The 12,253-nt window shown below is 41.8% G+C and overlaps 1 protein-coding gene across 6 annotated transcripts in view; it reads left to right on the forward strand.

Annotated features, from left to right (window-relative positions):
- The first annotated feature begins 295 nt into the window (after positions 1-295).
- ORC5 (origin recognition complex subunit 5) overlaps positions 296-12,253 on the forward strand; it is a 91,160-nt gene continuing 79,202 nt past the window's right edge. For 4 of the 6 annotated variants that reach the window (XM_058191064.1, XM_058191065.1, XM_058191062.1 and 1 more), the window contains exons 1-5: positions 1,216-1,855; positions 2,905-3,072; positions 4,720-4,812; positions 6,462-6,659; positions 12,125-12,199. In XM_058191064.1, coding sequence (XP_058047047.1) covers positions 2,962-3,072; positions 4,720-4,812; positions 6,462-6,659; positions 12,125-12,199 — 477 coding nt within the window. In that variant the 5' untranslated portion in view covers positions 1,216-1,855; positions 2,905-2,961. Of the gene's footprint in view, positions 369-1,215; positions 1,856-2,904; positions 3,073-4,719; positions 4,813-6,461; positions 6,660-12,124; positions 12,200-12,253 lie in introns of those variants that run through there. The other 2 variants (XM_058191061.1, XM_058191060.1) reach the window with 2 other exon arrangements.

Genomic DNA, 12,253 nt, shown 5'->3' on the forward strand with positions numbered 1-12,253 from the left:
CACAGAACTCAATTATTGTCACAATTGCCCTCTCCCCAATATAAAACCAGAAAGTGGTTGCTCTCTCCTCATTATAAAAGCAGAAAGTGAACAGGTTTCCTTCCTTCCCTCCCTCCCCCATAACAACAACACATGAACTCAGGCAAATAACGCCTGTTATGGCGAGGCAAAGCCCCGACTGTCGGCTTTTATACCCTATCCGTCCTCCCACCCCCTGAGATAAACGCGCCCTCCTATTGGGAAGTCTGGCTGAGTGACGGCGGAGCGGTTCAATCAAGCCCCCCTTTATGACGTAGCTCTCGCGCTTTGGCGTTTCCGTTACGCCCTCTCGCCTTTTCCCGCACTTTTGGCGGCGGCGGCGGCAAGCGGTAGGTTGGCTTTCTCGTTTCTGAGGCGAAAAGGGCGAATTCAGCCCCTTGGATCCCGGCAGGGCCTTTTCGAGTCGCGTTGCCTCGCTTAGCGCCCTCGGCTTGTACTTGCCCCAGGTGGCCGTCGCCATCTCCCTAAGTTAAGCGGGGTGGGGAAACTATGGCAACTTCGTGACCACCTGTGGACTTCAACTCCCAGAATTCCTTGAGCCCGTATGGCCCGGCAGGCCCGGCTGAGGGATTCTGGGAGTTGAAGTCCGCAAAGGCGTAAAGTTGCCATAGGCTTTTTGCTACCTCTGCCTCGCAGCTTTCCCTAACCCCCCCCCTCGACCTTTTCTAGAAAAATCTACGGTCTCTCGACCTGGTGGGTTACAGGTAGTCGGGTAACGGAGTTGGAAGGGGCCTCGGAGGTCATCTAGTCCAACCCCCTGCTTCACCCAGGAGACCTGCACTAGGGATTCGAACCGCCGACCTTTCTGGTCGACAAGCTCAGGGTCTTAGCCACTGAGCCACCGAGCCCAGGCTTAACGACTTACAACAGGTCATTTAGTGACCCTTCAAAGCAGTGGTGAAATGTAAAATTGGTTACTACAGGTTCTGTGGGGGTGGCTTGGTGGGGGTGGGGTGACTAGGGGGGCGTGGCCAATTATTTTTTTTACTTTTAAAAGCATTTTTTTCAGCTGAATATGTGATCATCCCTTTTGCGACTTCTGACCAGCCACGTCGATGGGAAAAACCAGATTCACTTAACAACTGCGTTACTAATTGAGCAACTGCAGTGATTCGCTTGACAAATGTGGCAAGAAAAGCCGTAAAATGGGACAAAGCTCACTTAATACATGTCTCACTTTTAGCAACATAAATTTTGGGCTCCAATTGTGGTCCATCCCCAGTTAGCTGAACTTAATTTTCATTGGGAAAAATGGGCTTAAGTCTTATCTATTGTGTTAAATTTCTCTGCCGCTATTCCTGTAGAAGTTTTAGCCATGGTTAACTTAGCTTTTTGAATTTGTGCAGTGAATTGAAGTATATATACCAGCTTTAGATTATAAGTTTGCACAACACGTCAATCTAAAATAAGACTTAATGATTACCTTTAAAACAGTGGTAGTGTTCTTCCTTTCAGAATTTACAATGAGCAATCACCGAAGTGATCGCTTTTATTTTTAATAAAATGTCAAGATGGTTGTCCTACTTGTAACATCTCTTATAATTAAGTTTAAGAAACTTAATTTGATATGCATCAGATGTTTCTTTCATCTTTGTTCTCATAATTTATAGCCTTAACAAGAAAAGTTGAAGGAAAGTATTTTATGTGTAATACAAGCGATTGAATATGTATTAAGCAAGACCACGTGGCAGAGAAGAATAGAATCCTCAATTTATACAGGACAGGCAAATCATATAATAATACTAATATCAGTATTAAATAGCATAGAAGAAGTACTAAATTGCTGAACTGATCCTAAACAGATTCAGTTGTGTCGGTAAGTTGAAGATTGCCTGTATTTATAGAGTAACTTGGCCGTCCCCCTCAAATATTGAGCTACAAGTAAACACTTAATATTACTGTAATGCAGGGGTGTCAAACTTGGTTTCATTGAGAGCCACATCAGGGTTTTGTTTCACCTGGGTGGGTGTGGCCAGCTCATCCTCATTCATGTCGGGGGGCACCTGTGTTAGCCCGGGCAGAGTTGGGGGATCCACTTTTGCTAGTAGTTTGTTTTGCTAGCACTCTGCCAGCAAAAACGGAGCTCTGTGGCACCTACACGGCCCCCTGGGCTCCATACTTATAGGACCGCCTGCTGCCACCAATAGCCTCCCAGTGACCTGTGCGCTCCCATAGGGAGGGCCTCCTCAGGGTACCGTCAGCCAAACAATGTCGACTGGCGATGCCCAGGGGGAGGGCCTTCTCCGTGGGGGCTCCTGCCCTCTGGAACGAGCTGCCTCCGGGGATACGCCAACTCCCCGACCTCCAGACCTTCAAACGCGAGTTAAAGACCTTCTTGTTTCGCCGTGCAGGGCTGGCCTAACGTATTTTAATGCGGGTTTTTACTATGGTTTTATTACTGTTTTATTCGTTTCGGCCGAATTGAATTTTAGATTTTAAAATGTTTTTAATTTTTGTATTTTGCTTTTTATTTGGCTGTAAACCGCCCTGAGTCCTTCGGGAGAAGGGCGGTATATAAATGGAATAAATAAACAAACAAACAAACAAACAAATAAATAAATAAATAAATTTTTGCTGTGATGGCCTCCTGCAGCCCTCTGCCAGCAAAAAGGGCCACTACGCACGCTCTGTTTTCACTGGCAGAGGCACTGCGGGCTGGTCTTTTGCTATTTTCAGGGTGGCCCTGTGGGCCAAACCTAAGCACCCCACGGACTGGATGTGACCCGTGGGCCTTGAGTTTGACACTCCTGCTGCAATGCTTTGTTATTTTTAATAAAACAGGTTGTAACATGGTTGAAAACATGTTCCTCAATACATAGCCAGTGTGTTTCCATGGGGAATCTTAACTACAATTTCATTTTGCAGGTCTTCCTTCATCCTTGAAGCTGCCCCTGAGACGCAGCCACAGAATCAGAAGCTAAAATGTCAGCTTTGAAACATCCAAAGTATCCCGAAGCAAAACTGCTTCAACTGGAAAGCATGATACCCTGCCGAGAAGCTCAAGCGTCAACCTTATTGTCAATATTTGGAGAGGTACCCTTTTATATATATATATTTTCTTGTATTTTTTTGACTGAAGCTTACTTTGAGGCGTCATGTTTTGTATTATAAAGGAAGGGTAATTTTTAAGGTGCTTTGAGCTCCTCACATCTGACAATGCTATATGTATTGGAATGAAAAACATCAGGTTAAACCTTTGCTTTCCAGGAAGCTCTTGCATAATTAGAGTGATTTTTTTTTTAAGGATTGTTATGAGCATTTGGTGGGCTGTAGCCAAGCATCTCTTGTTTAGCTCTTTTGTTGTGTCTGCGCCCCCCGAGCCGGCCTTCCTGCTAGAAAGTGACTTGGAAAGTGAGGGGGAAGGGCCGTCAGGACTTACCTCGGGAGCACTGGCTTCCCTGGTTCAGCTCCAGGAGCCAGAGGCAGGCCAGGTGGAAGAGATAATGAGGCCTCTCTCCCCTGACTCTTTGTCCCCCCCCCTCGCCATGCCTCTAGACCCAGCTGATGGCAATCAGGCCTGGCTGGACCCTAGATTGTTGGGGGCAATAAGTTGACTTTGTATATAAATAAACAAATAGAATGAAGACTATTGCTAACATAGTGTAAGCCGCCCTGAGTCTTCAGAGAAGGGTGGGATATAAATGCAAACCAAAAGAAAAAAAAAGAAAAAGATTTTGTAGGCAGGAGAGGCGGGAACAACAGAAGCAGGGGTGGGGCAGGCCTAGGAAGTGCTGAGTGATGGAGCCACACCCCACAGGATATAAAAGCAGCGAGAGCTGCTGTGTCTCTTTGTAGCAGGCAAATTAACTGCTGAACTAAGAGCTGAAGTACTGTTTGACTCATCAAGAGAGATAACAGAGACACTTGGCAGACGTTCGCTCTTTTGCTGCCAGAGCTGATAGTGCCGGCTAATTAAGCCATCGCTCGGACGGAGGCGAGGGAGGACAGAACATCTTTACAGGAACTGCTCTTATGGTATCTTTATACCAGATTTCATTTTTCTGCTCCTATCGAAAGAATGAACAAGAAATGGACGTTACTGGAATTGAAATTGGTGATTTATTATTTAAAACAATCACACAGGAGTGAGGTGCCAGTTGAGATCTTGTTCTGTTCGTTCACAACAATGGGCAGGAAGTGAGACTAAGCAGAGTCAGTACTGTCCCAAAGGTGCTTTTCAAAAGGCAACTGGACTTTCTTGGGTTTTTTTTATCCTAATGTTTCATTTCACATCCAAGAAGCTTTTTGCCTTTTGAAAAGCACCTTTGAGACAACAATGATCTGGATGGTTGAGAATCTCCGTAGACAGAGACAGTGCCATTGAAAAGATGCGTTTGAAGATGGCACCTTGAAGATGAGGCTTGGGAAGATCCATTTGCTTGCCAAATTTTAACTATTTGTGATGCTAACTTTTAGGATTCCTCTTTTCCTTCCTTCTCAAGGCCCTTTTTTGCCTCGTTGTTCAGTTTTGTTTTCACTTATTCTCTCTCTTTCTTTCTCTCTGTCTCTTGTCTCTCTCTCTCTCTCTCTTTTTTCTCTCTCTGTCTCTCATCAATCATTGTTCAGCTAAGGTAGTAAAAAATAATGAATCAAAGTCCTAAAAACCATTTAAACAAAGGTCAGGGTATGCTTAAAGTAAAAAAAAAACCACCTCCTAAGTATGTACATATTATTTCCTAGCGTCAACACTTTAGCTTTCCAGCCCTTTTCATATATGGACATACATCCAGTGGAAAGACTTACGTGCTGCAGAATCTTCTAAAAACCTTGGAGGTAAGAATGATCTAGTTTTTTCTTTAAAAAAAACCCATGTTATTTTTTTGTTACTCTTTTAAAGTGGATGTTCACATTTAGCATAGAGAAACATCTTAACGTTCGTTATGGGGAACTGTTCAGTGGGATTTTTCCAAAAAACATTTTGGCAGGAGGTGCCCAATGCATAAAATAATCCAGAAAATCAAAGTTATGTTTATTTCTATTTGGGTATAGGTGAATAGGGCAGATGGGCAGCAAATTAACAATTTTCTGCAGCTGCCTTTAACCTAGTGTCAGTGATTGTGAATTATGATCCATCTGTGCTCAAAATATATGCTTCCTTGGCCGTAGAAAAAAAGGAAGAGCTGTATTTAGAATAAGGGTTAGCCAAATAAACAACGTTTACTGTTTGCTTTTTAACCAGTAGACTTGTCAAATTTCTGATTTTTGTCATGTCCTAGTTTGAGTTCCAAATGTGAGGCTTCTCATATGCATTGATGCTATGTTATGTTTTCCCCAGCTCTTATTTATAATGGTGATTGAATGTTGATTGTTATATATTTACCAGCAATTTTTTCATCTTGTCTTTTTGAATATAACTGCATGCATTGCATATTGCAATCATTTTAGAGTACGGCCTTACATGGAGTGGCTGGTTTTTAATGTATATATACATATGCACAGACACACACACACACACACAATGGGGCAGTGTGGCTCAGCAGTTAAGATGCTGAGATTTGAGGCCCAAGCACCATGCAACGGAGTGAGCTCCCGTCCTCGCTCTAGCTCCTGCCAGTCTAGCAGTTCGAAAGCATGCAAATGTGAGTAGATAAATAGGTACCACATCAGGAAGGTAACAGCACTCGTGGCGTCATGCTGGTCACATGACTGCGGGAATGTCTTGAGATAGCATTGGCTCAATGGTCTTGAAACCAAGAGGAGCAGCGCACCCTAGAGTCGGCAATGATTAGCGGAGTAAAATCCGCAGGGACTCCTTTACTTTTTTCACTTTCTGTAAAGTAAAATATATTTTACTATATATTTATCGATATATACCAATCCCAATCAGTTAGTACTTAGCAATAAAATAAATACATTCAAAAGCGGAAGCGTGCTGTGGTTAAAAGTAAGACTTGTTAATTTGAATGGGACTTACTGTATATATTTGAAGATAAGCTGAGTATTTTAAGTTCCAAAGTACACTCCAAAAATGCAGACCAGAGTTTGGATTTTTTTTAAAAAAAGCCTGTCACAGCCTTAAAATTGAATGGTCTTATAAATGATGAGGTAACAATTTGCAGTTTCTCACCTGTCACTGTGGTTTAAAATTCAGATGTCAGCTTAATTATACATGACACATTTTTCATGGTATTTTGGTTGAAATTTCTAGGGTTGGCTTCTACACTGATGGACATATTCATGATTATATACAGTGCCCTCAGGATGGCATTACTATGCACCCCTCACTTCTGATCCTGATTATTTAGTGATTTTTGCAAATCAGCTGTAATTAGTGAGTTAACCTATCTTTGAGTCTTAGACATGGCTTTGTAAATAATGTTATTGGTTTGTTACTTTGTGAACAGTCCAAGTTAGGTTTGCTGTGAAGAGCCTTGTAATAGCATAAACAGAAGGAAACCTATATTTGTTCTCTTTCTTTTCAGCTTCCTCATGTATTTGTGAATTGTGCCGAATGTTTTACTTCAAGGTTACTTCTGGAAGAAATATTGAGACAGTTGCAATGCCTCTTTATCAAAGAAGAAGATCCTTCATTTGTATCCTGCGACGCATTCAACGATTTCGTACGTTTATTTAAAAAGGCAGCTTTGACATCTGATCTGCAGAACCAGACAATGTATGTTGTAAGTATCTATGTTATACTGTGATCGTCGTCTTCCTAGTGTATTCCCGCAGGTGCAGGATTCTCTTTTCAGATCATTGAACGCCATTTTGCAGATCAGCTGCATCTCCAGGGCGCAGGCCCGTGGCTTGCATGTCTTTGTTGATGGTGTCTTGCCATCTCTGTTTTGGATGCTCGTGAGGTCGCTAGCCATTGACTTCTAATTGGTAGACAGTCTTGGCAATGATGGAAAGTGCTGCTCTGTCAGAGTTTGTTGCAAAAATCAAAATCCAGAAAACACACACAGGTAACTGATTCGGCAGGATTCATTAATTTCTCTTTATATATAAAATAACACATACAACACCAACAGCAGATTCTTCCAACGTGGTAGAGAGCTGCAGGCAAAAAACACAGGCAGAGGAGAGCAGAGACGAGTTTCAGTTCAGAGTTCAGAGCAGAATACAGACAAGACCCGACTCGTTTCATTTTAGAGCTGAGCACAGAGCTAAGCCACGCCCAGACTCCTTGCTTAAGTTTCTGTTTCCAAATAAGCCTCATTGGCTGATCTGTTACCATGCCTATTCATTGGCTGACCTTGTTACCATGTCTCTGCCAGTTCAGGAATATTCTGCCATGCTCTCAGGATACGTCCATACTTCTCTCATCTTCTCTTTAATTGGTGCCACACCAAAATACTGTCGAATGGTGTCGTGTGATGTGGTCAAGAAGGGAGATGCCCGATATCCAACGGAGCCTATGCATTTGCATGGCACGGAGAGTGCTTTCGGTCCCTCTGGTTGCTGCTCAGCATTCAGTGCCATACAGTGCAACAGGCCGAATGGTTGTCTTGTAAATCTTAGATTTAAGACAGTATTTAAAAAAAAAACTATTTGCACTGGAAGCTTGCATAGTATTATTACCTAGCTGTGAAGAATGAAACCTGCAATTGGCTCAGCTCAATTGTTTCGTTATATAGTTAGTTAACTGTAGAGAGAGGATATTGCTGCACTACAGGGAATCCCATCCTGCTAATAAAATGTAATTAGCTCTAACATGAAAAGTAAAAACAAAGCTTACCTGAAATATACATCTTCTTTTTTCTTACACATTGATTGCTATAATTGTGAGGACCTCACTTTTTATTTATAGAAAAATGTTTACAGAAATCGAAGCTCCCCCCCAAAAATGAAAATGTGTCGTGAGATTTTACTGATCTGTTCCAGGGGGGAAACCATGAATAAAGCTGGTTTTTGAGAAAAGTTGCTTAGTTTATTGATCGTTTTCATATCTGAAGTTACTTGAGAATAGATGATAAAGAGCATTAAATTGATGATAATTTGCATTGGGCAAATTGTCAATAAATCAGAAGAATTAAGAGTGAAATTAGAACTTTCCACTCGGCTGTGCGTGAAAACAGACAGGAATGCGAGCAGAATCAATTTATGTGAATTAACCTGTGATGTACGGATTTATTATGGGGTGACTTAAATGAAGATCGATGATCGCCCGTGTGTTTTGGTAGCACAAATTGGCAAAACTAATTAACACTGTTTTGTTTCATTGGTGAATAATGTAACATATTTCAGCCTCAGTTAACTCGGGGGAAAATGAAGATAAATGAGCGATCTCTTTCAGTGGTTTCTAAATGCTTCTCAAATCCAAGCACAGGTATGGAACAATCATGATTAATCACAAGGCTCAGCGTGACTCGTTCTCCCCAGTGATTGATGCTGTCAGTAAAGCTTTGTTGATGTCTACGGTGAGAACAGAGTGTCCTTCATGTTTTTCCTGACCAGAGTTTCAAATTGTAATTTGCACTTTAGATAAGTGCTAAAGTATAAGAACTAAGGCTGTGATGGAGAACCGATGGCATCCTATAGCCATATCTGGGCACGTGAGCTCAGCTCTGGTGGGCAGGCGCGTGCCAGCCAACTGATTTTCAGGCCTTCTGGTCCTACTGGAAGTTGGCAGACGGGCTGTTTCTGGCGTCCGGAGGACCTCTGGGGGGTGGGGAAGGCTATTTTTGCCCTCCCCACACTCCTATAGAATAGAATAGAATTTTATTGGCCAAGTGTGATTGGACACACAAGGAATTTGTCTTCGTGCATATGCTCTCAGTGTACATAAAAGAAAAGATACGTTCATCAAGGTACGACATTTACAACACAATTGATGGTCAATATATCAATATAAGCTCCCTCTGGGGCTTCGTCAACTCCCCGATCTCAAGTCCTTCTGCCGCGAGCTGAAGACGTTGCTGTTTCGAAGAGCAGGACTAGCCTGAATGTAGTTTTAAATTGGATTTTTTTAAAAAAGGTTTAAATGAGGTTTTAAATTTGTATTTAAAAGTTAGAGCATCAATTGAATTTAACTATCTATTCTTTAGCTGTTTTTTATCTATTATATGTTTTCTGTTGTTTTTTGTCTGTGAACCGCCCTGAGTCCTTCGGGAGATGGGCGGTATACAAATATAATAAATAATAATAATAATAATAATAATAATAATAATAATAATAATAATAATAATAATAATAATAATAATAATAATAATAATAAATCATAAGGATTGCCAGCAACAAGTTACAGTCATACAGTCATAAATGGAAAGAGATTGGTGATGGGAACGATGAGATGATTAATAGTAGTGCAGATTTAGTAAATAGTTCGACAGTGTTGAGGGAATTATTTGTTTAGCAGAGTGATGGCCTTCGGGAAAAAACTGTTCTTGTGTCTAGTTGTTCTGGTCTCTAGTGCTCTATAGCGTCGTTTTGAGGGTAGGAGTTGAAACAGTTTATGTCCAGGATGTGAGGGATCTGCAAATATTTTCACGGCCCTCTTCTTGATTCGTGCAGTATACAGGTCCTCAATGGAAGGCAAGTTGGTAGCAATTATTTTTTCTGCAGTTCTAATTATCCTCTGAAGTCTGTGTTTTTCTTGTTGGGTTGCAGAACCGAACCACAGTTATAGAGGTGCAAATGACAGACTCAATAATTCCTCTGTAGAACTGAATCAGCAGCTCCTTGGGCAGTTTGAGCTTACTGAGTTGGCGCAGAAAGAACATTCTTTGTTGTCCTTTTTTAATGATGTTTTTGATGTTAGCTGTCCATTTTAGATCTTGCGATATGATAGAACCCAGAAATTTGAAGGTTTCTACTGTTGATACTGTGTTGTCAAGTATTGTGAGAGGTGGAAGTATGGAAGGGTTTCTCCTAAAGTCTACCACCATTTCTACGGTTTTGAGTATGTTCAGTTCCAGATTGTTTTGGTTGCACCACAAGGCTAGTCGTTCGACCTCTAGTCTATATGCGGATTCGTCATTGTCTCGAATGAGACTATGAAGGCTGGGGACAGCAAAAAATGGGCCTTCCGGTCCCACCGGAAGTTGGCAAATGGGATGTTTTTGGCCTCTGGAGGACCTCTGGGGGGTGGGGAAGGCCGTTTTCGCTCCCCCCCAGACTCCTAGAAAAGCTCCGGAGCCAGGTGAGAGAGAAAAAACCAGCCTACTGGGCCATCGCGTGCCGGGAGCGGGGGGAGGGTCGCCTGCGCATGTGCAGGGGCAAAGTGCATAGAATTATGGATGTGGACACGCACATGACCCCCCCCACCCCCTCCTGGCACATAATGGTAAAAAAGTTAGCCATCACTGAACTAAGGTAACTTTAAGTGGGAAGGAACCCCTTCATAGGATATCTGTTTTGCGTGGGGTGTTTTCATCGTTTGATCTTAGTTAAGCCAGTTAAGTCCTCCAAATTTTATATCATATTGTGACAGAATGCCCCCTCAGAAGGTTCCCTGGATCCCTGCATGAAATATGTCATCTGGAGGGCACTGATGTCCTATGGATGGTTAGAAAGATAAGATAAGATAAGATATCCAGGCAAAGGTTTAACCACCCCAGTGACTGCTCATACATAACTTAATTTTATTCATAGTTTTACTCATCACTCATATTGTGTGTTTTTGAAATAATTTACTGCTCTGACGTTTTATATTTTGATACACATTTTATATGCTATTCTTATGAATTTTAATGCATTCTGTATCCTGTTACGCTATACAAGATAATACATATACAGATAGTCCTCGACGTAACAATAGTTCATTTAGTGACTAAAGTTTACAACGGCACTGGAAAAAGTGACTTAAGACTGTTTTTCACACTTAACGTCCATTGCAGCATCCCCACGGTCATGGGGTCAAAATTCAGATACCTGGCAGCTAACTTGTATTTAGAATGGCTGCAGTGTCCCATTGAAGGACAGGGGTGGGCTGTTGGGGTTCGCAGAGGTTCGGGAGAACCTCTAGCTAAGATTCTGTGCAGTTTGGAGAACCCCCAAATCCCAGTCCTGGATGGCCCCACCCTGCCCACCCCTCCCTCCCTGCCCCTCCCAGAAGTCCCCACACGGCCCGTTTTGGATGCAGGTAAGTGCAGGGTGTGCGTGGAGGCTCAGGGAGGGCAAAAAATGGGCCTACCAAAAGTTCGGGAAGGTTGGAAACAGGCCCATTTCCAGCCTCCGGAGCTTGGGGAGGTTGTTTTCGTCTTCCCGGAGGCTCAAGGAAAGCCTCTGGAGTCCGGGGAGGGCAAAAACACCCCCTTCACCGTGGTGCAGGAGGCCGACTAGGCCACGCCTACTATGGCCACGCCTACCCAGGCAACCGGGCAGAGAACCCCTTGCTAAAATTTTTGAAGCCCACCCCTGTTGAAGGACAGGGTGGTCTATGTTGAAAAAATCAGACATTGGGCGGGTGTAAGCTCTTGATGGACATTTGTGATGGATATTTTGTTGAGGAGCACCACAATCACACTGAGGGGTAGAGACTTTACAGTACATACAGAGATAATGTATTGAAAGATTACATTCTGCAGTCCTTATTTATTTATTTATTGTATGGAAACCTAACATTTTCTATATTAAACAAGGACATTTTTGGAAGGTTGAATACAAAGTTATGCATAACCCAGCCCCATCTGAAATAAAATATAGTTTTTCCCTAACCTTTTACAAAATTGAATCCGTTAAAAATTAAGGAGCCAATTGGTATATTTTTCTATTTTCAGAAGTAATAGAATCTATTTCAATATAAATATAGGAATTTAGTAGCTATTAGAAGAAAATTAAGCTTTGTATTAACCACTTCTTACCTTAACTTTATTTCTTCAAAACAAAATATAATTACTATTTTATTTAATTAATTTAAAATATTTATATAGCTGCCCATATTTCAACTAAATCTGGGTGGCTCCCAATCAAAGATCAAGATATATTTTTGTTGTTTTTAGGGAGATTAAATCAATTAACTGAAATACTTGGACTTTTTAACCAATTGTGCCTGTTTGAGGAAAAAAACCCCATACTTTTCTTAGGAAAATATAATTTGAGAAACTCTTTGAGAAACTTTGTATTGGTAAATATACTTGGAGTAGTAGAAACAGAACTTTCAAATTATTATTTTTGTGTAACAAACATCTTTCTTTGTTTACAGGTTTTGGATAAAGCAGAACAGCTGCGCGAGCTGGAAGGAAATATTCTGCCAGGTTTTCTTAGATTGCAAGAATTGGTAAGGGAATTAGCCACATTTCATTATTTAAGAATGAACTCTCAGGCATATCCT

The sequence above is a fragment of the Ahaetulla prasina genome, chromosome 7 (genome assembly GCF_028640845.1).
Source record: "Ahaetulla prasina isolate Xishuangbanna chromosome 7, ASM2864084v1, whole genome shotgun sequence".
NCBI lineage: Eukaryota > Metazoa > Chordata > Lepidosauria > Squamata > Colubridae > Ahaetulla > Ahaetulla prasina.